Source organism: Heterodontus francisci, chromosome 16, assembly GCF_036365525.1.
Source record: "Heterodontus francisci isolate sHetFra1 chromosome 16, sHetFra1.hap1, whole genome shotgun sequence".
Classification (NCBI taxonomy): domain Eukaryota; kingdom Metazoa; phylum Chordata; class Chondrichthyes; order Heterodontiformes; family Heterodontidae; genus Heterodontus; species Heterodontus francisci.
In genome coordinates, this window is record NC_090386.1 from 31,517,426 (window position 1) to 31,542,245 (window position 24,820).

General features: G+C 43.2%; 1 protein-coding gene across 5 annotated transcripts in view; it reads right to left on the reverse strand.

Moving 5' to 3' along the window:
• Positions 1-24,820, reverse strand: part of LOC137378047 (AP-1 complex subunit gamma-1-like) — a 215,158-nt gene that overhangs the window by 105,014 nt on the left and 85,324 nt on the right. For all 5 annotated transcript variants that reach the window (XM_068048102.1, XM_068048104.1, XM_068048105.1 and 2 more), the window contains exons 3-4: positions 15,271-15,395; positions 9,482-9,623 (exon numbers count right to left, since the gene is read on the reverse strand). In XM_068048102.1, the coding sequence (XP_067904203.1) occupies positions 9,482-9,623; positions 15,271-15,395 (267 nt within the window). The remainder of the gene's footprint in view (positions 1-9,481; positions 9,624-15,270; positions 15,396-24,820) is intronic.

The window sequence follows — 24,820 nt, forward strand, 5'->3', positions numbered from 1 at the left end:
GCAACCTTTCTTTTTATTATGCCCCTGTGAAGAGCTTTTGTTTTTTCCCCTCTGGTAAGGGCACCAGATAAATACAAGTTGTTGATCGGTGTAAAGGTATTAACTAATTTGCCATTAGTCCCTATTGCAAAAATCACCTATGCAAAATTTACTGGGCATCTTTTAGTTCATCAGCTCTATCTAAGCTGGTATATTTGAGTATGATCATATCTTTGGGTTCAGTGTATTTGGAGGGAGTCATTGTGATGACTCTCCTGTACTTGTACAGAGATATACATTAGTACCATGCTTTATTGCAATGTTTCTAATTGATAGTGAACAGCTTTTTAAAAAAAAGTTAACAAGCTCTGTTGTAAGTTGCACTACTATTTCAGTCCCTGCCAGGGACTTTTATCTTGAAGCCTCTGGTTGACATAATGGTCTCTTTATGGGCTTTAGTTCCTGATTCTCTCTGGAGATTTCCCTCAATTCTTTTTCCAGCAAGTTTGACTTTTCCTGTAATCGACGGGTAGAAGTTCCTCCAAGCACACCTTCCTTTTTTTTGGCAAACTTTTAACCATTACGAGTGAAGGGCTCAGTATTTCCCTTCCTTCTATCTGTACTAAGTCAGGCATGCTGATAACTGGGTACGGATCCACAGACAGATCTAGTTTTTGCTGCCTTAAACAGATCCCACACACTGGTCAGACCTTGTAGGTTTTGCACAATAGTGTATTTGGAAGAGGTGCTTCTACTGAATCACTGAACAAATTATTCAAACACTCCAAGCAAACTTCTTTACCCTCAGTTTTCACTTCGTCTGTCTCTGCAAAAAGATATGCACCATAGCTTTAGCTTTGTTGTTTGGTATGGAATACAGCTATAATCCCAATTTTACCAGCTCACATAGCTCAAAGCATGTTCACCATTTACCATATCTCACTCTGGCCACAATTGAACCTTAGATATCACAGAGAAATAGAAACAAAGATCATTTTTTAAAAAATTCATTCTTGGGATGTGAGCATTGCTGGCAAGACCAGCATTTACTTGTCACCCCTAATTGCACTCAAGAAGGTGGTGGTGATGAGTCGCCTTTTGAACTGCTGCAGTCCATGTGGTGTAGATTCACCCACAGTGCTGTTAGGGAGTGTTTTCCAGGATTTTGACCGAGAAACAGTGAAGAAACAACAAGGTAGGATGGCGAGTGACTTGCAGGGGAACTTGCAGGTGGTGGTGTTCCCATGCATCTGCTGCCAGGTGCTGTCGAAGGAGATTTGGCAGGTTGCTGCAGTGCATCTTGTAGATGGTACACACTGCTGCTACTGTACGCCGGTGGTGGAGGGAGTGAACGTTGAAGGTGGTGGATGGGGTGCTGATCAATCGAGCTGCTTCGTCTTGGATGGTGTCAAGCTGCTTGTGTGTTGTTGGACCAGCACGCATCCAGGCTAGTACCTTGTAGTTGGTGGACAGGCTTTGGGGAGACAGGAGGTGAGTTACTCGCTACTCAACTCCCAGCCTCTAACCTGCGCTTGTAGCCACAGTATTTATATAGCTGGTTCAGTTAAGTTTTTGGTCAATTGTAACCACCAGCATGTTGATTTCGGGGGTTCAATGATGGCAATACCATCAAATGTCAAGAGATGGTTAGAGTATCTCTTGTTAGAGGTGATCATTGGCTGGCACTTAAGTGGCAAGTAATACTCATGCCACACATCAGCCCAAGCATGAATATTGCCTAGCTCTTGCTGCGTGCGGGCACCGCCTGTTTCAGTATCTAAGGTGTTATGAATAGTACTGAACATTGTGCAAGCATCAGCCAAAATCCCCACTTCTGACCTAATGCTGGAGGGAAGGTTTCAATATAGGACCTAAATGATCTATGCAAAGGTTATGTGAGCTCCTTAGTTTAGGAGTATTGTTCTCAATTAGGGAGAAACATTGGCTGAAATACAAGTCATTATGGGTAGCAATCACAATGAGTCCTGCTTCTTCCTCTTTTTCTCTTAAAACATCACCATTAAATGCTCTGAAATGGAGATGTCCAGTTTGCAAGCAGGATTTTATTCAATCTTTGGGGGGAATCGTAAACCCTGGATCTGTGATCACTTCACATTCTCATGTTTAGTCTTGAGAACTGGCTGCGGGCTACGCGCACTAGCAATTGTACGGTTGCAGTTAAAAGCCCAAAGGCTCTGGGGCCATTCCTGAGGGATTGCTCCCACTTTAGATCTTCTGGGCTCCTTCTAACAATCCTCGAGGGAAGAAGAAGGGGCTTTTAAGTTATTCTGAACCTCAACTATTCATCGAGAATTGCAAGTTCCATTTTCTGTTTTAAAAATCAGAAGATGCTGAAAATATTCAGCTGATCAGGCAGCATCTTTGGAGAAAACAGAAGTTAATATTTTAGGTGCATATCCTTTGACAAAAAGGTCATGTGAAGCTTTTATTTGCCACTTTTCTCTCAGAATATTGTATGATCTGTTGAGTGCATTTCCAGCATTTTCTGCTTGCTTCAAACTTCCAGCAGCTGCGGTATTTTGCTTTTTGTTCTATTTCCTAATGCATGGAAAAACTGTTGTATGAAGCCATTCTGTTCTCTTGAAGAGGTACATCATTTCTCTTGCACTCTTCTGTGACAAGTGATGTTGCTGCCAGGCTGTTGGGTTGGGTTGTTTAAGCGGACTGTTGCCAAATCTCTTTGCATTAAATATCCTTTTTAAAGTAACTTGCGATCTCTTTCTATTTGGTTTCCTTCCACACAAGCTTTGTACTTCACTTTTGGATGTGGAAATACATCATTCTACTTGATCGAGAATGCAATCACAATTGTTCTGGGTCATGGGGAACTGGTGGATGCACTGCACTTAGATTTCCAGAAGCAACTGATAAGGTGTTACATCAAAGGCTATTGCGGAAAATAAAAGCTCATCGTATAGGGGGTAACATATTGGCATGGATAGAAGATTGGTTAGCTAACAGGAAACAGAGTAGGCATAAATGTATCATTTTCTGGTTGGCAAGATGTAATGAGTGGTGTGTCACAGGGATCAGTGCTGGGGGCTCAACTTTTTACAATTTACATAAATAACTTGGATGAAAGGACCGAAGGTATGGTTACTAAATTTGCTGATAACACAAAGATAGGTAGGAAAGTAAGTTGTAAAGAGGACATAAAGAGGCGCCAAAGGGATATAGACAGGCTAAGTGAGTGAACAAAGATCTGGCAAATGGAATATAATGTGGGAAAATGTGAAATTGTCCACTTTGGCAGGAAGAATAAAAAGGAAGCATATTATCTAAATGGTGAGAGATTGCAGAGCTCCAAGAATCAGAGGGATCTGGGTGTCCTAGTGCATGAATCACAAAAGGTTAGTATGCAGGTACAGCAAGTAATTAGGAAAGCTAATAGAATGTTATTGTTTATTGTGAGGGAAATTGAATACAAAAGTAGGGAGGTTATGCTTCAGTTATTCAGGGCATCAGTGAGACCACATCTGGAGTACTGTGTACAGTACTGTTCTTATTTAAGGAAGAATGTAAATGCATTGGAAGCAGTTCAGAGATGGTTTACTGGACCAATACTAGGAATGGGTGGGTTGCCTTATGAGGAAAGGTTGAACAGGCTAGGTTTGTATCCATTCAAGTTTAGAGGAGTAAGAGGCGACTTGATTGAAACATATAAGATCCTGAGTGGTCTTGACAGGGTGGATGTGGAAAGGACGTTTTCTCTTGCGGGAGATTCTAGAATTATGGGCCATTGTTCAAAAATAAGGGGTCGCCCATTTAAGTCAGAAATGAGGAAAAATTATTTCTCAGAGGGTAGTGAGTCTTTAGAACTCTCTTCCTCAAAAGGCAGTGGAAGCAGAGTCTTTGAATATTTTTAAGGCAGAGGTAGATAGATTCTTGATAAGCAACTGCTTGAAAGGTTAGCGGGGGTAGGGAGGGATGTGGAGTTGAGGTTACAATCAGATCAGCCATGATCTTGTTGAATGGCGGAGCCGGCTCAAGGGGCCGAGTGGCCTATTCCTGCTCCTAATTCATATGTTCGTATGTTTCCACTTTCAGACTTGCCAAATACTATTCCAGAAACCCATCTCATATGAGTTCGGTTTCTGGAGCAGTGCCTTGAAGAACCGACTAGGGATCGAGCTATTTTAGATTGAGTACTATGTCATGCGAAAAGGCTAATTAATAACCTTTCTGTAAAGGAGCCTTTGGGAAACAGTGACCATAATATGATAGAATTTACATTAAGTTTGAAAATGATATAGTTCATTCCGAAACTAGGGTCTTAAATCTGAACAAAGGAAACTATGAAGGTATGAGGGGGGCAAGTTGGCTATGGCGGATTGGGAAAAAATACTAAAAGCTTTGACAACAGACAGGCAATGGCTAATATTTAAAGTAATATTACATGGTCTACAACAATGATACATTCCTCTGAGATACAAAAACCCAGCAGAAAAGATTAATCAACTATGACTAACAAAAGAAGTTAAATGATTGCATTAGATCAAAGTAAGTGGCTTATAAAGGTTGCCAGAAAAAGTGGCAAGCCCGAGGACTGGAAGCAATTTAGAATCCAGCAAAGGAGGACCAAGAAACTGATAAAGAAAGGGAACGAATATGAATGCAAGCTAGCGAGAGATATAAAGGCAGACTGTAAAAGCTTCTTCAGGTGTGTGAAAAGGAAGAGATTAGCAAGGACAAATGTGGGTGCATTACAGTTGGAGAAAGGAGAATTTATAATGGAGAATAGAGAAATGGCATAAAAACTAAACAATTACTTTGTGTCTGTTTCTTGGAGGAAGATACAGAAAATCTCCCAGAAATACTAGGGAACCAAGGGGACTTTGAAAATGAGGAACTGAAATTAGTATAAATAAAGAGGTCATACCCGAAAAATTAACTGGATTAAATGTTGATAAATCCCCTGGACCAGATGAGCTACATCCGAGAGTGTTGAAGGAGGTGGCTACAGAGATAGTGGATGCATTGATTGTCTTTCAAAATTCTAGATTCTGGAAAGGTTCCTGCAGACTGCAAAGTAGCAAATGTAACCCCACTATTTAAGAAAGGAGGGAGGGAGAAAACGGGGAACACAGACCTGTTAGTTTGACGTCAGTAGCAGGGAAAATGTTAGAATCTATTATAAAGAATGTGATAACTAGACACTTAGAAAATAATGATATGATTGGGCAAAGTCAACATGGATTTATGAAAGGGAAATCATGTTTGACAAACCTGTTGGAGTTTTTTGAGGATATTACTTGCAGCATAGATAAACCAGAACCAGTGGATGTGGCATATTTGGATTTTCAGAAGACTTTTGATAAGGTTTCATACAGGAGGTTAGAGAACAAAATTAGAGCACATGGGATTGGGGGTAATATACTGTTATGAATCGAGAATTGGTTTACAAACATAAAACAGAGTAGGAATAAACGGGGTCATTCTCAGGATGTCAAGCTGTTACTAGTGGGGTGCTGTAAATATCAGTGCTGGGGCCACAGCTGTTCACAATCTATATAAATCATTTGCATGTGGGGACCAAATGTAATATTTCCAAATTTGCTGATGACACAAAACTAGATGGGAATCCAAGTTGTGAGGATGATGCAAGGAGGCTTCAAGGGGACTTGGACAGGCTAAGTGAATGGGAAAGAACATGGCAGATGGAATATAATGTGAATAAGTGTGAAGTTATCCACTTTGGTAGAAAAAAACAGAAAGACAGAGTATTTCTTAAATGGTGAGAGGTTGGGAACTGTTGATGTCCAAAGGGACCTGGGCGTCCATCTTCATGAGTCACTTAAAGCTAGAACCTCGTGCAGCAAGCAATCAGGAAGGCAAATGGTATGTTGGCCTTTATTGCAAGGGGTTTTGAGTACAAGAGTAAAGAAGTCTTGCTGCAATTGTGTAGAGCCTTGGTGAGACCACACCTGGAGTATTGTGTACATCTAAGAGGAAGTGCAACGGAGGTTCACCAGACTAATCCCTGGGATGACAGGATTGTCTTATGAGAGACTGAAGAAGCTGGGCCTGTATTCTCTAGAGATTCGAAGAATGAGAGGTGATCTCATTGAAACTTACAAAATTCTTACAGGGCGTGACAGGGTGGATGCAGATGGGATGTTTCCCCTGGCTGGTGAGTTTAGAACCAGTGGACAGTGTCTCAGAATAAGGGGTAGGCCATTTAAACCTGAGATGAAGAGGAATTTCTTCACTCAGAGGGCATGAACCTGTGGAATTCTCTACTCCAGAGGAATGTGGAAGCTCAATCATTGAGCATATTCAAGGCAGAAATCAATAGTCAATACTAATGACATCAAGGGATATGGGGATAGCATGGGAAAGTGGCATTGAGGTAGACGATCAACCATGATCTAACTGAATGGCAGAGCAGGCTCGATGGGCTGAATGGCCGATTCCTGCTCTTATGTTCCAAAATACTACTACTTTGCACATTTACAAATTTCTCATGCCCATGCTCTGTAGATTCTTCTATTTAACAGGACACAACTGCTTTTAAATTCCAGGAGATGTGATTACCAGCTGAAACAATTGAGTAGTCAAGAGGGGAACTATATTTAAGAACCAAATCCAGTTACTGCTGGCTAGTTTTAAAAATTTAGTTGAGAAGCAAGTGCTGTGTGTTGCTTTCAGTAACAGCTTGCATTTTTGTTGTGCCTTTAACAGTAGAACATCCCAAGAAGCTTCACAGGAGTGTTATCAGACTAAGATTCACAGCAAGTCAAAGCAGCAGACATAAGGAAAGGTGAACAAACACTTTGTGTATCACCCAAAATACCTAAATTGTCTTCTTCCAGACTTACGTACAAAACAGTCCAAAATAAAATATTATTGACCAAACCAGACCAGTCAACAGCAAAACCATATTCCAACACTGAGTGAATCAAAAAAGTAACCCCTTTCGTCAGATATCACAGACCAAACTGGACATGTGTGCATTACCAAAACTACTTTATCTAATATTGCAAGGATATGGACAATGCCATTACAAGACTAAGTTTTGGTAATTATAATAAAGGTTAATTGATTCCTGAAACATAAATCAACACAACCTAAAAAAGAAGCATAGCAGTTATTGTCTTGTGCACATGTAGTCCTTTAATCTCTCAAAGTGGACCGAGTTAACACTAATTGATTCATACGCTGCTTTATCCCATTATAGGCAAATCATACAGTGTACTGTGTCTGATGAGAAACCTTTGGTAAAAATCAGTATAACTTTTGCTAATGTACTATTACAAGTGTAACTGTGTACACCAAGCCACTTCAGTGCACTCTTTACTTAACTTAAAAATGCAAACTCTCCCCGACTAGGGAGTTACGATGAGAGATTTCACAAACTAGTGTTGTATTCCCTGGAATCAAGACTGTTAAGGGGTGATTTGTTTGAAGTTTTCGAGATATTCAGGGGAATAGATAGGGTATATGGAGAGAAAATATTTCTACTGATTGCTCCTTAGTCCTAGACTGCCCATATTCTAAAAATTCAAGCCAGACTATTCAGGAACGAAATCAGAAAAGACATCTACACAGAAAAGGGTGGTAGATGTTTACAGCTATCTTCTGCAAACTGCAAGTGATGCTAGATCAATTGCTAATTTTCAATCTGAGATTAAGAGATTTTTGTTAACCAAAAGTATTGAGGGATATATAGGACAAAGGTGGGTTATAGGAAGTTAGCTCGCAGACCAGCTTGATCTCATTGAATGGTGGAACAGGCTCGAAGGGATAAATGGCCTCCTCCTGCTCCTATGTTTTTATTTTCCCAGAGTCTTGCCAGAACCCAGTTTTAAGCAAGAAACACATTTAAATACTCTAGTTTCTGACTACACATTTATTCCATAACTAACATATCCATTATTAGAGTATGATTGTCCAATAATGTTATGAACTAATTACATGAACAGATGATGTCATCAGACTGTATAACTGAAAAGTTTCAAAATTTTAGATTTTTCTTAAAAAGACAAAAAGTTTTCTAGGATTACAAATGTAAGAAAAATACATATTTCAATTAAATTTGTACTGTGTTTCTCCAAAAAAAAAAATCACTGCAGCTCCCTTCTCTGGCTCTGCCGGGTCTTATAAAAATTAAGCATTTAATACTATTTAAAATGTGAAAGGCAAGCTGAGTTTAGTGTTTCAGAATTCTCTAGGCTCTCCAACTCATTTTCAACACAAAATATTTGAAACCTAGGTCGAAGTCTTGAAGTGAAGACCTCAATGAAGGCACTAAAAGATAATTAAACATGCAAATTTAAACTGAAAAAGGACAGCAGAAGCAAAAAGGCAGAAATATGGTAGAGGAGGCATGCTTTATAGAATGTGAAGGCAATATCACAAATTTTATATTAATGGCAGATCTCCCACAGCATTGCTCATGGTAAAGTGAAGGATTTGCTTCTTTCTAAAGAGGGAAGTTACACCATGATATCCATGCTATCAGTATACTGTCTGTTTGACAAGGAACTCTGCTGTGTCAGATTTGGTTCTGGGCAATTAAGTAAGACAAGTAGACAACCCAAGAATGTTTAAATAAAGAGAGAGATGAAAACACTGGACTGGAAATTAGGTAAATATAAGTGGGATCAAAGAGGATTTAGCCCAGATTAATTCGTTTGGAAGAATGGGGAGTTCAAATCAGTGGGCAAGATATGGAACCTATTGAAAGACAAAATGGATAAAGTCCAGATTAAATACATTCCAGTAGCTATAAGGTAAATTAGCTTCCAACCTCATATTCCAGCCATCACTAAGATCGCCTACCTCCACCTCTGTAACATCGCCTGACTTCACCCCTGTATCATCTCATCTGCTGCTGAAACCCTCATCCATTCCTTTATTACCTAGAGACTATTCCAACACATTACTACCTTGTTTCCCACATTCTACTCTGCAGACTTGAAGGCACCCAAAGCTCTGCTGCCCATGTCTTAACTCACACAAAGTCTCATTCCCCTATCACTCGTGCCTGCTGACTTACACTGGCTCCCGGACAAGCAATGTCTTGATTTATTCTCATCCTTGCTTTCAAATCCCTCCATGGCCTCACCCCTCCCTATCTCTAATCTCCTCTAGCCCCACAACCTTCCTAGATATCTGCGCTCCTCTAACTCTGGCCTCTTGAACATCCCTGATTTTAAGCACTGTACCATTGCTGTTTGTGCCTTCAATTGCCTAGGCCCTAAGCTCTGAAATACCCTCCCTGCACCTCTCCACCTCACTTTCCTCCTTTAAGACAGCCCTTAAAACCTACCTCTGACAAAGTTTTTTGTCATCGGACCCAATATCTTCTTTTGTGGCTCAGTGTCATACTTTGTTTTATATTGCTCCTGTGAAGCACCTTGGTACATTTTATTATGATAAGGCGCCATATAAGTAGTTGTTATTGTAAGTAGAGTTCACCATTTGTCCATTTTTATTTTTGCCATTTATATGCATAAACCTGTTGGAGAGGAAGTCTCACCTTTTTACGGATGTATGAATTGGAGTTTTTCAACAATTTCTCCACCTCACCAGCCAGATCTCTACACATATCTGATGATCCCATGCAGCCCAGTGTACACAGAGACAGCCCCTGGACAAACTGTGTGCTGTGGCTCAAGTCACTGTAGAGAAGCATAAAATGTACTAGCATATTTATAAAACACAAACATCGACTCCAAAATTCACAACTTTAAATCAGTTCATTCATAGAATAGTGTCATAGAATAGTATAGCACAGAAGGAAGCCATTCAGCCCATTGAGTCTGCAGCATCTCTTTCGAAGAGTTAGTCCCACTCCTCCACTCTTTCCTGCAAATGTTTCTCCTTGAAGTACTGACCCAATTTGATTTTGAGGTGACTATTGAATCTATTTCCATCACCTCATCAGGCAGTGCATTCCAAATCCTAACCAGTCATTACATAAAGTTTTTCCTTCTGTTGCCTCTGATTCTTGACAGCATTGCTAACAGCATTAAATTATCAGTTAACAGAAAACCATTTCCAGTTAATAACTGGTACATTTCGGAAATGGAAACAGAATTCCAAAAAGTGCTATTTATCCCAATTCTCTCACAGTACCCACCATAAATTCACTTAGCCCTCCTCTAGCAGGGGCCTCCTCTAGCAGGGTGGCCCTATCCTGTTCAGCATAATTTTCAAATGCCATCCTGAAAAGCTTTCACCTGTGTACCTATCAGCAAGGCTGACAAGGCATGCCAGGGCAAGACTGATTTTCCTTTCCTGCAGATTAACAAGTGGAAACATTCTGGAATGCACTGCCTGAACAGGTAGTAGAGGCAGGAACCCTCACAACATTTAAGAAGTATTTAGATGAGCACTCGAAACGCCATAGCATACAAGGCTATGGGCCAAGTGCAGGAAAATGGGATTAGAATAGCTAGGCACTTGATGGCCGGCACAGATACGATAGGCCGAAGGGCCTGTTTCTGTGCTGTATAACTCTATTCTACCTGTGCCTACTTTATTCAAACCTTTCATAATTTACAGACCTCTATTAGGTCAGCCTTCTCTTTTCAAGAGAAAAAAAAAGAGACCCAGCCTGTTTGTCCTACCTCTATAGGTATATCCCCACATTTCTGTTATCATCCTTGTAAATCTTTTTTGCACCCCTAGGACCTCTATTTTTTAATAATATGGTGATCAGAATTGTAAAGAAAGACAGACTTGCATTTATACAGCGCTTTTCACAACTACTGGATGTCTCAAAATACTTTACAGCTGAAGAACTTTTGAAATGTAGTCACTGTTGTAGGTAATGAGGCAGCCAATTTGCGCATAGCAAGCTCCCACAACAGCAATGTGATAATGAGTACACAGAACTCCAAATACAGTCTAACCAAAATTCAACACACATTTAACATAACTTCTTTACTATTAAGTTCTATCCCTCTAGAAATAAATCCTCATGCTTGGTTTGCTCATCCTCCTCCAAGGCCCTCCAGCTGGATGGGACTATCTCATCTGAGCTCATTCATATTTATCCAATTGTAGCCAAAGCCTCACTTCCAATGGCTTCTCTTACCATTCCTGCACCGTTAGCTCTGGTGCCACCCAAGGATCTATCCTTAGCCCCCTATTTCTCATCGACATGCAACATCATCTGAAAGCACAGCGTTCGTTTTCACTTGTACGCTGATGCCACTGAGCTCTACCTCACCACCACCTTTCTCAACTCCAACACTGTTGCTAAATTATCAGACTGCTTATCCAACATCCAGAACTGGATGAGCAGAAATTTCTTCCAATTAAATATTGGGAGACTGAAGCCTTTACTTTTGGTCCCCCCTCCAAACTTAATTCCCCAGTTACTGACTCCATCCCTCTGCCTAGCAATAGTCTGAGATTGGGACTAAAGTAGTCAATTTGCAAGCTTGGTGTTATATTTGGCCCCAAGATGGGCTTCTGACCACAAATTTGCACTGTCACACAACCACCTATTTCCACCCCCGTGACATCACCGACTTCGCCGAGTCAGAATTATGAGGGGCATTGATAGGATAGTTAGGAAGAAACATATTCCCTTAGCGGAGGGGTCAATAACCAGGGGCCATAGATTTAAGGTAAGGAGCAAGAGGTTTAAAGGGAATTTGAGGAAAAACATTTCACCCAGAGGGTGGTTGGAATCTGGAACACACTGCCTGAAGGGGCAGCAGAGGCAGGAACACTCAACATATAAAAAGTATTTAGACGAGCACTTGAAACGCCAGAGCATACAAGGCTACGGGCCAAGTGCGGGAAAATGGGATTAGAATGGATGGGTGCTTGATGGTCAGCGCAGACGCGTTGGGCCGAAGGGCCTGTTTCTGTGCTGAACAACTCTATGACCTCTCGATTTGACTATTCCAATGCACTCCTGGCTGATCTCCCACATTCTACACTTAGTAAACATGAGGTCAGCCAAAACTCTGCTGCTCATGTCTTAACTTACACTACGTCCCATTCACTTATCCCTGTGCTCACTGACTTACTTTGGCTCCCGGTCAAGCAATATCTCTATTCTAAAGTTCTCATCCTCATTTTCAAATCCCTCCCTACCTCGATAATCTCCTCCAGCTCTGCAACCTTCTGAGATATCTGAGTTCATCTAATTTTGGCCTCTTTGAGCATTTGCTGCACCACTTGTGGCCGTGCATTCAATTACATAGGCCCTAAGCTCTGGCATTCTCACCCTAAATGTCTCTGCCTCTCTACTTCACTTTCCTCCTTAAAACTCTCTTTGACCAAACTTTTGTTCTTCTGACCTAATATCTCCTTTTGTGGCTGGGTGTCATATTTTGCTTTATATGGATCTTGTGAAGCACCTTGGGATGTTTTGTTATGTTAAAGATGCTATATAAGTTGCTGTTGTTTAGTAGGGATTACATTATTTTTCTTACCACTAATGTTAAGCTGACTGGTCTATAGCTCCCTAGACATATCTCCCTTCTTAAATAATGATATAAAGTTAACTACCTGCCAGTTTTCTACCTCTACACCTTTCTCTAATGAATGAATTAAATGTGTAGCAATGCCTCTATTCTCTCTTCCCTAAATTCTTTCAAAAAGCGTGGATGTAATCCACGATGTAATAAGCTTTATCATCTTCAAATCTGATTAATTTATTTCCTATCATCTTTTATTATATTAAATGCAGTTAGCTCATTTCTAATATCATCTGATGTCATGTCCACCTGTCCTGTTCCCCTGGTAAATAATGAAGCGAAGCAATTATTTAATATTTCTACCGTTTCTCTATCACGGCCAGTGAAATTAAGTGGCCAACTTTCCTTTTATGTGCCTGTAAAATATTTCACTATTTTGTTTTACATTCCTTGATAATTTAATTTCATAGCTCCCCTTTGCCCTCCTGTTTGACTTCTAATTTCTTCATACTCTCCCTTGTGATGCCTCCCCTGCTATCCATGTATTTAGTGTACATCTCTTTCCGTACCCTCTTTTTTTAAAAAATCTATGTCTTTATTCATCCATGGAGCCTCATTAGCATTTAACTTGTACTTGTTCTTTAACAGAAAATATTTTGCCTGGACTCCGTTGAACATAGTTTTAAATGTTTCCCATTGCTCTTCTACATCATTGTTTACCAATATTGCTGTCCATTTTATTTTCCCCAAGTTCTGTTCCCAGGCCCACAAAAATCAGATTTTCTCCAATATATTACCCAGCTGCGTCATCCTTATATCCTTCTCAATTATCTTAAAGCATGCATAATATTATGGTCACCATTGCCTAGATGTTCCCCTACTTTTACTTCTTTTATCTGCTCTGGCTCATTTTCTGTTGCTGGATCTAGTAGCAAATCCTCCCTTGCTGGGTTTCCTACATATTGGGTTAAAAGGAGTCTTGTACACTTGTCTTTCAGGTCAGTGCAAAGCATTGATCCCTAGATGAAATATGAAGTTCAAAGCATTTTATGTTATGTTTGCATGCAACAATACACAAACTAATCACCTTTACTTGTTCCCTATGCATATAAATACACGAGCATACTAACTAGTTAAGGCTGATTTAATTTCTACACTGTTTTCCTCCTTGTCTGCAGAAATCTGCAGTCATGACTGGTCAGGTCTCTGTAGCTTTCCTGTTCCACTCGTTGTTTTGGCCATCATTTATTGTACAAGTTCATTCTCTTAATTCTGGGTGGCTGAACAGGCTTGAACAAGATTTCAACTTCTTTTAAATTCATGGGCATCAGTAGCTTACTTCTGCTGGAATTCAACTGCATTGTACCATTCCACCACGCAATACTCTGGAGCACTGGCATTTATAATACCACTGCCTATCAGCTTACAGTGAAACTTTTGTTATCTGCAATATTTAACAATATTGAAATGCTTGTTCAGTAGCTGTCCCTCAATACATAGAGTTTAAATGCACTGCCCAGAGTAGCAAAACCTATGGTGGCTAGAGATCACAGGCTCAAATTTATTAAATGATCTTGACAGGGCAACAGTAGGGATAGCCTAAGTATCCGGATACTAAGGAGTGCAAAAAAAGTTAGCCAGGGTTCCTGTTCCCAATGCAACCAGTACATATAGTATCATAGAATGATAGAAAGTTTAAGGCACAGAAAGAGCCCACTTGACCCATTGTGTCTATGCCAGCCGAAAAATTATGCACCTATTCTAATCCAACCTAATAATCACGTATTCCTTTGCCTTGTTTGACCTCCCCAAATGCATCACCTCACATTTCTCCAAGTTGAATTCCATTTGCGACTTTTCTGCCAATCCGACCAGACCATCAATATCTTCCTGCAGCCTACAGCTATCGTCCTCGCTATCTACCACGGACAATCTTGAGTCGTCTGCAAACCCCTACATTTACGTCCAAATCGCTTATAATCACCACAAAAAGCAGGGGACACAGTACTGAGCCTTAGAGCATGGCTACCCGACCCAAACCCAACGGGACCAGACGACTCGGGTCGGGCCACTCTTCCGGGTCCGGCATTCAGGCTCGGGTTGGATCGGGCCGGGTCAGACACATTCTATCACCACCTCCGGTACGTGGCTCCAATGTTAATGCACTTTTTGGACTTGAAAGGTTGTTTAGTTTTTTTTAAGCTTGTGCAGATAAGCAACAAAGTGAAAAACTGAAGCTAAGTTAACTGAGGTTGGGTTGGGTCAGGCGCGGGAAAAAATGAAAGGACTTGGGCCGGTTTGGGCTCGGGTCGGATGTGGTTCTGTCGGGCTCGGGTCACGTTTAATTTGCAGACCCAAGCCAGCCTTTACTGAGCCCTGCGATATGCCACTGGAAACAGCCCTCCAGTTGCTAAAACGGCTGTCAACAATTACCCTTTGTTTCCTGCCACTGAGCCAATTTTGTATCCACCTTACTGCATTTCCCTGGATCCCATAAGATTTTTTTTTAACCAGTCTACCATGTGGGACCTTGTCAAAAGCCTTGCTAAAATCTATGTAGACCACATCAACTGCACTACTCTCACCTATCATATAGTGGACGAAAACAGCACCAGGCTGGTTATGGTATACGCCACAATCTGTAAGACTGTCAAAACGATAAAAAAAAAAATCACCTGAATTAGATACTGTAGGACTGCAGGCACCAGTGAAATTATAATAGTGCAAGAGTCAATGTCTTCAGGAATGGAGAGAAGAGAATAGAGGGAATTAATTTATTCCTCCCAAATGGACAGCTAGAAGTTATTCAAACTACTGACTTAGGTTATGGTGTGATACCAAATGAAGTTTAAAGGGATGATTTAGGACCAGATATATTAGCACCTACTTCTTAAGGCAGTTTGTCATCAGTAGATGGACATCTTGTCTCTCATCTAGTAGAAGCATAGCTCCAAGATAACCAATCCGCTTGTCTGTGAATCTCTGAGACGCTATTAGCTTTAAACATTCGAGCTGTGCAAAAATGAGAAACAAAAGAGAAAAATTAAACCTCAAATTTCAAAAAAATAGCTTTACCCAAATCAATGGGGTATTCTCATTTAAATGATAACCTGTTTTGTATTGCCAACAATTTGTGTTTCTTTTCAAAAATGTGAAGAGGCAGACACATGATGTACCAAACTTGTAATGAATTTAAAGAACACTTTAAAACATAGAATGAGCAGCTCAGTTGCTAGTAATCTGACTACTTCCCCCTCAGTTTTACAACTCTCTCTTGCCACCCTTAAAATCCACTTCTACTAGATTTTGGTCATCCCTACTAATATCTCTTGCTTTGGCTTAGCTGCCATTTTCTTTCCTTACATCTTAGCAAAGCGCCTTTTTCAATGTTATTTTCAATGTTAAAGATGCTATCTAAAATCAAATAGTTGTCATTCACTTCAGAAGAGCAAGAGAAATTTTTTTTTTTTTTAAAGTCCATGGTCTTGGATTGATTCGGTAGTGTGCACAAGCTCTTTATGTGTCCAATTTATGTTTCTTTCACTTGGGGATGATGGCCTGTGTCCCATAGTTCTAGTCTCCCCCACAAGAAGAAACATCATCCCAAATCCACTCTATCAAGTCCCCTCAGGATCTTATATGTTTCAATAAGATCACCTCCCATTCTTCTAAACTCCCATGGGTATAGGCCCAACCTGTTCAACCTTTCTTCATAAGATAGGCCCTTAAGAGAGTCATAGAGTTATAGAGCACAGAAACAGGCCCTTCGGCCCATCGTGTTCATGCCGGCCATCAAGCACCTAACTATTCTAATCCCATTTTCCAGCACTTGGCCCGTAGCCTTGTATGCTATGGCATTTCAAGTGCTCATCTAAATACTTCTTAAACATTGTTAGGGTTCCTGCCTCTACCACCTCTTCAGGCAGTGCGTTCCAGATTCCAACCACCCTCTGGGTGAAAAAGTCTTTCCTCAAATCCCCTCTAAACTTCCTGCCCCTTAACTTAAATCTATGACCCCTTGTTATTGAGCCCTCCACTAAGGGAAAAAGTTTCTTCCTAACTAACTTATCAATACCCCTCATAATTTTGTATACCTCAATCATGTCCCCCCTCAGCCTTCTCTGTTCTAAGGAAAACAACTCTAGCCTTTTCAGTCTCTCTTCATAGCTGAAATGCTCCAGCCCATGCAACATCCTGGTGAATTTCCTCTGCACCCTCTCCAGTGCAATCACATCCTTCCTATAGTGTGGTGCCCAGAACTGTATACAGTACTCTAGCTGTGGCCTAACTAGCGTTTTGTACAGTTCCATCATAACCTCCCTGCTCTTACATTCTATGCCTTGGCTGATAAACGCAAGTATCCCATATGCCTTCCTAACCACCTTATCTACCTGTGCTGCTACCTTCAGTGATCAATGGACAAGTACACCAAGATCCCTCTGACCTTTTAGTACTTCCTAGGGTCCTACCATCCATTGTATATTCCCTTGTCTTGTTGGTCCTCCCAAAATGCATCACCTCACATGTTTCAGGATTAAATTCCATTTGCCACTGTTCCGCCCATCTTACCAGCCCATCTATAGCGTCCTGTAATCCAAGGCTTTCCTCCTCACTATTTACGACACCACCAATTTTTGTGTCATCGGCAAACTTACTTATCCTACCTCCTATATTCATGTCTAAATCATTAATGTATACTACAAACAGCAAGGGCCCCAGCACCAATCCCTGCTGTACACCACTGGTCACAGGCTTCCACTCGCAAAAACAACCCTCGACCATCACCCTCTGCCTCCTGCCACTAAGCCAATTTTGGATCCAATGTGCCAAATTGCCCTGGATCCCATGGGCTGTTACCTTCTTAACTAATCGCCCATGCGGGACCTTATCAAAAGCCTTACTGAAGTCCATGTAGACTACATCAACTGCTTTACCCTCACCTACACATCTAGTCACCGCCTCGAAAAATTCAATCAAGTTTATCCCCGGAATGAGTTGAGTGAACCTTATCTGAACTGCTTCTAATGCAATTATATCCTTTTTTCAAATAAGGAGACCAAAACTGTACGCAGTACTCCAGATGTAGTCTCACCAAGGTCCTGTACAGCTGCAGTAAAACATCCCTACTTTTATATTCCATTCCCCTTACAATAAACACCAACATTCTAATCACTTGCTGCACCTGCATACTAACTTTGTGATTTATGTACCAGGACACCCAGATCCCTCTGTACCACTGAGTTCTGCATTTAAATTTAAATAGTATACTGCTTTTCTACTCTTCCTGCCAAAGTGGACATCTTCACTTTTTTCCACCCGCCAAATTTTTGTCCACTCACTTAACCTATCTATATCCCTTTTTAGACTCTTTACCTCCTCGACAACTTACTTTCCTTTCATCCTTTCCTTTGTCATCAGCAAATTTAGCTACCACACATTCGGTCCCTTCATCCAAGACATTGATATAGATTGTAAACGTTTGAGGCCCCAGCACTGATCCCTGAGGCACTCCACTAGTTACAGCTTGCCAACATGAAAAAGACCCAATTATCCGTACTCTCTACTTCCTGTTAGCTAACCAATCCGTTATCCATGCTAATATGTTACCCCTACACCATTTGCTCTTATCTTGTGTAGTATCTTTTGCTGTAGCACCTTATCAAATGCCCTTTAGAAATCCAAGTACACCACTTCTACAGGTTCCCCTTATCCACTTTGCTTGTTACTTCCTTGAAGAACTCTAATAAATTAAACACAATTTACTTTTCACAAAACCACTTTGACTCTATCTGATTCCATTATGATTGTCTAAGTATCCCACTATAACCTCCTTAATAATAGATTCTAATAATTTCCCTAGGAGAGATGTTAGGCTAACTGGCCTACTTTCTTGAATAAAGGTGCTACATTTGCTATTTTCCAATCCACGGGTCCCTTCCAGAATCTAAGGAATTTTGGAAGATTATAGCCAATGCCTCTACTATCCCTGCAGCCACTTCTTTTAAGATCCTAGGGTGCAAGCGACCCGGTCCTGGGGACTTGTCAGCCTTTAGGTTTAATAGTTTTCCCAGCACCTTTTCCCTGGTACAAAGAACAAAACAAAGAACAGTAGAGCACACGAACAGGCCATTTGGCCCTCCAAGCCAAGCGATCTTGATGCCTGCCTAAACTAAAGCCTTCTGCACTTCCGGAGACCATATCCCTCTATTCCCATCCTATTCATGTACTTGTCAAGATGCCTCCAAAACGTCGCTATCGTACCTGCTTCCACCACCTCCCCTGGCAGCAAGTTCCAGGCACTCACCACCCACTGTGTAAAGAACTTGCATCGCACATCCCCTCTAAACTTTGCCCCTCTCACATTAAACCTATGTCCCCTAGTAACTGACTCTTCCACCCTGGGAAAAAGCTTCTGACTATCCACTCTGTCCATGCCTCTCATAACTTTGTAAATCTCTATCATGTTGCCCCTCCACCTCCGTCATTCCAGTGAAAACAATCCGAGTTTTTCCAACCTCTCCTCATAGATAATGCCCTCCAGACCAGGCAACATCCTGGTAAACCTCTTCTGTACCCTCTCCAAAGCCTCCACGTCCTTCTGGTAGTGTGGCGACCAGAATTGCATGCAATATTCTAAGTGTGGCCTAACTAAAGTTCTGTACAGCTGCAGCATGACTTGCCAATTTTTATAATCTATGCCCCGACCGATGAAGGCAAGCATGCCGTATGCCTTCTTGACTACCTTATCCACCTGCGTTGCCACTTTCAGTGACCTGTGGACCTGTACGCCCAGATCTCTCTGCCTGTCAATATTTCTAAGGGTTCTGCCATTTACTGTAATGGTGATTGTTTTAAGTTCCTCCCTCCCTTTCAACTCTTGATTTTCAAGTATCTTTGGGAAATTTTCTAAGTCTTCTACAGGGAAAGCAGACATAAAATACCTGCTCGACACCTCTGCCATTTCCTTGTTATCCATTATCAATTCCGCAGATTTGCTTGCTAGAGAACCAAGACGAGCTTTAGTTACTCTTTTCCTAGTTAAATACTTGTAGAAACTCTTACTATTGGTTTTTAGATTACTAGCTAGCTTTCTCTCCTACGCTAAATAGTGGTAGAAAGTAGTCATTTTATGCAGGTTCTTAAAATCTGTCCAATTTTCTGACCTACCAGTAATCTTTGCAGATTTGTACAGTCTTAAATGGGAGACCCCTTATTTTTAAACTGCCTCCTAGCTCTAGATTCTCCCACGGTAGACACATCCTCTCAACAAGCTGGCTACGAAACAGAAAACAAAGAGTAGGGGTTAAGGGTAATTACTCAGACTGACAAAAGGTGGGAATTGGTGTTCCACAAGGATTGGTGCTAGGATAAGTTCACTAAGTGAATGGCTGATTCGGAGAGCCGGCGCAGACACAATGGGCCGAATGGCTTCCTCCTGCGCTGTAACAATTCTGTGATTCTGTGCATCTCTGTTGTTCACCAATTATGCAAATGTTTTGGATTCAATCAGAGGTACAATTTCAAAATTTGCAGACAATACACAATTGGAGGGATAGTTAATACTAAGGAAGATAATGACAAAATATATGACGACATTAATAAACTTGTTGAATGGGTGCACAATTAGTTAAAGAACATCAATATAGACAAGTGTGAGGTCTGGCATTTTAGACATGGGCATCATGCATAAGTTAGTCACTAATCAAGTCTAATAGGGAATTCAGGAAAAACTTCTTTAACTGTAGGAAATTAGAATATAGAACTCACTACAAGGAATAGTTGAGGTGAGTAGCATAGGATGGAGTTAAGTGGAAGCTACATACGCATATATGGGAGAAAGCAATATTTTGATAGGATTAGGTGAAGTAGGATGGGAGGCTTGTGCGGTGCATAAATTCCAGCATAGATCAGTTAGGTTGAACATCCTGTTTCTGTGCTATACATTCAAATTAACACTCCAATTCACCACCCCCCCTCCCTCCCTCCCTCTCTCTCCCCGCTCTCACTTTTCCCCACTCGCTCTTCTCCCCCCCCCCTCTCCCTCTCGCTCTTCTCCCCCCCCTCTCCCTCTCGCTCTTCTCCCCCCCTCTCCCTCTCGCTCTCGCTCCTCCCCCCCTCTCCCTCTCCCTCTCGCTCCCTTGCTCTGCCCCCCTCTCTCGCTCTGCCCCCCTCTCTCGCTCTCCCGCTCTGCCCCCCTCTCTCGCTCTCACGCTCTGCCCCCCCCCTCTCTCGCTCTCTCTCTTTTTTCCCTCTCTCTCTCTCTCTCTCTCTCTCTCTCTCTCCTTTCCCTCTCTCTCTCTCTCTCTCCTTTCCCTCTTTCTCTCTCCCCTTCCCCCCCCTCTCTCTCTCTCCCCTTTCCCTCCATCTCTCTCTCTCTCCCCTTTCCCTCCCTCTCTCTCTCTCTCTCCCCTTTCCCTCTCTCTCTCTCTCTCTCTCTCTCCCCTTTCCCTCTCTCTCTCTCTCTCTCTCTCTCCCCTTTCCCTCTCTCTCTCTCTCTCTCTCTCTCTCCTTTCCCTCTCTCTCTCTCTCTCTCTCTCTCCTTTCCCTCTCTCCCTCTCTCTCTCTCCTTTCCCTCTCTCTCTCTCCTTTCCCTCTCTCTCTCTCCTTTCCCTCTCTCTCTCTCCTTTCCCTCTCTCTCTCTCCTTTCCCTCTCTCTCTCTCCTTTCCCTCTCTCTCTCTCCTTTCCCTCTCTCTCTCTCCTTTCCCTCTCTCTCTCTCCTTTCCCTCTCTCTCTCTCCTTTCCCTCTCTCTCTCTCCTTTCCCTCTCTCTCTCTCCTTTCCCTCTCTCTCTCTCCTTTCCCTCTCTCTCTCTCCTTTCCCTCTCTCTCTCTCCTTTCCCTCTCTCTCTCTCCTTTCCCTCTCTCTCTCTCCTTTCCCTCTCTCTCTCTCCTTTCCCTCTCTCTCTCTCCTTTCCCTCTCTCTCTCTCCTTTCCCTCTCTCTCTCTCCTTTCCCTCTCTCTCTCTCCTTTCCCTCTCTCTCTCTCCTTTCCCTCTCTCTCTCTCCTTTCCCTCTCTCTCTCTCCTTTCCCTCTCTCTCTCTCCTTTCCCTCTCTCTCTCTCCTTTCCCTCTCTCTCTCTCCTTTCCCTCTTTCTCTCTCCCCTTCCCCTTACCCCCCCTCTCTCTCTCTCTCTCCCCTTTCCCTCCATCTCTCTCCCCTTTCCCTCCATCTCTTTCCCCTTTCCCTCCATCTCTCTCCCCTTTCCCTCCATCTCTCTCCCCTTTCCCTCCATCTCTCTCCCCCTTTCCCTCCATCTCTCTCTCTCTCTCCCCCTTTCCCTCCATCTCTCTCTCTCTCTCCCCCTTTCCCTCCATCTCTCTCTCTCTCTCTCTCCCCTTTCCCTCCATCTCTCTCTCTCTCTCTCTCCCCTTTCCCTCCATCTCTCTCTCTCTCTCTCTCCCCTTTCCCTCCATCTCTCTCTCTCTCTCTCTCCCCTTTCCCTCCATCTCTCTCTCTCCCCTTTCCCTCCATCTCTCTCTCTCCCCTTTCCCTCCATCTCTCTCTCTCCCCTTTCCCTCCATCTCTCTCTCTCCCCTTTCCCTCCATCTCTCTCTCTCCCCTTTCCCTCCATCTCTCTCTCTCTCTTTTCCCTCCATCTCTCTCTCTCTCTTTTCCCTCCATCTCTCTCTCTCTCTTTTCCCTCCATCTCTCTCTCTCTCTTTTCCCTCCATCTCTCTCTCTCTCTTTTCCCTCCCACCATCTCTCTCTCTTTTCCCTCCCACCATCTCTCTCTCTTTTCCCTCCCTCCATCTCTCTCTCTTTTCCCTCCCTCCATCTCTCTCTCTCTCTCCCCTTTCCCTCCATCTCTCTCTCTCTCTCCCCTTTCCCTCCATCTCTCTCTCTCTCTCCCCTTTCCCTCCATCTCTCTCTCTCTCTCCCCTTTCCCTCCATCTCTCTCTCTCTCTCCCCTTTCCCTCCATCTCTCTCTCTCTCTCCCCTTTCCCTCCATCTCTCTCTCTCTCTCCCCTTTCCCTCCATCTCTCTCTCTCTCTCCCCTTTCCCTCCATCTCTCTCTCTCTCTCCCCTTTCCCTCCATCTCTCTCTCTCTCTCCCCTTTCCCTCCATCTCTCTCTCTCTCTCCCCTTTCCCTCCATCTCTCTCTCTCTCTCCCCTTTCCCTCCATCTCTCTCTCTCTCTCCCCTTTCCCTCCATCTCTCTCTCTCTCTCCCCTTTCCCTCCATCTCTCTCTCTCTCTCTCCCCTTTCCCTCCATCTCTCTCTCTCTCTCTCCCCTTTCCCTCCATCTCTCTCTCTCTCTCTCCCCCCCTTTCCCTCCATCTCTCTCTCTCTCCCCCCCTTTCCCTCCATCTCTCTCTCTCTCTCTCCCCCCCCTTTCCCTCCATCTCTCTCTCTCTCTCTCCCCCCCCTTTCCCTCCATCTCTCTCTCTCCCCCCTTTCCCTCCATCTCTCTCTCTCTCCCCTTTCCCTCCATCTCGCTCTCTCTCCCCTTTCCCTCCATCTCTCGCTCTCTCTCCCCTTTCCCTCCATCTCTCGCTCTCTCTCCCCTTTCCCTCCATCTCTCGCTCTCTCTCCCCTTTCCCTCCATCTCTCGCTCTCTCTCTCCTTTCCCTCCATCTCTCGCTCTCTCTCTCCTTTCCCTCCATCTCTCGCTCTCTCTCTCCTTTCCCTCCATCTCTCGCTCTCTCTCTCCTTTCCCTCCATCTCTCGCTCTCTCTCTCCTTTCCCTCCATCTCTCGCTCTCTCTCTCCTTTCCCTCCATCTCTCGCTCTCTCTCTCCTTTCCCTCCATCTCTCGCTCTCTCTCTCCTTTCCCTCCATCTCTCGCTCTCTCTCTCCTTTCCCTCCATCTCTCGCTCTCTCTCTCCTTTCCCTCCATCTCTCGCTCTCTCTCTCCTTTCCCTCCATCTCTCGCTCTCTCTCTCCTTTCCCTCCATCTCTCGCTCTCTCTCTCCTTTCCCTCCATCTCTCGCTCTCTCTCTCCTTTCCCTCCATCTCTCGCTCTCTCTCCCCTTTCCCTCTCTCCCTCTACAACTTGCAGGTGATGGTGTTCCCATGCATCTGCTGCCCTTCGCCTTCTCGGTGGTAGAGTTTGCGGGTTCGTCAGCTGCTGACGAAGGAGCCTTGGTATGTTGTTGCAGTGCATCTTGTAGATGGTACACCTGCTACCACTGTGTGTTGAAGGTGGTGGATGGGCCACAGTATTTGTATGGCTGGCCCAGTTCAGTTCCTGGGTCAATGTTAAGCCCCAGGATGTTGATAGAGGGCGATTCAGCAATGGTAATGCCATTGAACGTCAAAGGGAGATGGTTAGATTCTCTCTTATAGGAGATGGTCATTGCCTGGCACTTGTTTGGCGCGAATGTAACTTGCCACTTATTGGCCCGAGCCTGGATGTTATCCAGGTCTTGCTGCATCTGGACACAGACTATCTCAGTATCTGAGGAGTTGCAAGTGACGCTGAATATTGCACAGTGAACATCCCTACTTCTGACCTTATGGAGAGAAGGTCATTGATAAAACAGCTGAAAATGATTGGCCATAAGACACTACCCTGAGGAACTTCAGCAGGGATGTCCTGGAACTGAGATGGTTGACTCCAACAATGACAACCATCTTCCTTTTGTACTAGGTATGACTCCAACCAGCAGACAGTTTTCGTCCTGGTTTTGTTTTATTCATTTGGGGATGCGGACATCGCTGGCTGTGTCAGCATTTATTGCTCATCCCTAATTGCCCTTGAAAAGGTGGTGCTGAGCTGTTTTCTTGAACCGCTGCAGTCCTTGAGGTGCAGGCACACCAACAGTGCTGTTCGGAAGGGAGTTCCAGGATTTTGACCCAGCTGTAGTGAACGAATGGCGATATAGTTCCAAGTCAGTATGGTGTGTGGCTTGGAGGGAACGTGCAGGTGGTGGTGGTCCCATGCATCTGCTGCCCTTGTCCTTTTAGGTGGTAGAGGTCACAGGTTTGTAAGGTGCTGTCGAAGGAGTCTTGGTGAATGACTGCAGTACATCTTGTAGATGGTACATACTGCTGCCACTGTGTGTCGGTGGTGGAGGGACTGAATGTTGAAGGCGGTGGATGGGGTGACAATCAAGCCGGCTGCTTTGACCTGGTTGGTGTTGAGCTTCTTGAGTGTTATTGGAGCTGCACCCATCTTGATTCCCATTGACTCCAGTTTTGCTACGGTTCCTTGATGCTACATTCGGTCAAATGCTGCCTTGATATCACTCCCACCTCACCTCGAGTTCAGCTCTTCTATCCATGTCGGGACCAGGGCTGTAATGAGGTCAGAACCAAGTGGCCCTAGTGGAACCCAAACTGAGTGTCATTGAACAGGTTATTGCCATGTAAGCGCTGCTTGATAGCACTGTTGATGACAACTTCCATTGTTTTGCTGATGGTTGGGAGTAAATTGTTGGGGCGGTAATTGGCCAGATTAGATTTGACCTGCTTTTTGTGTACAGGATATAGCTGGGCAA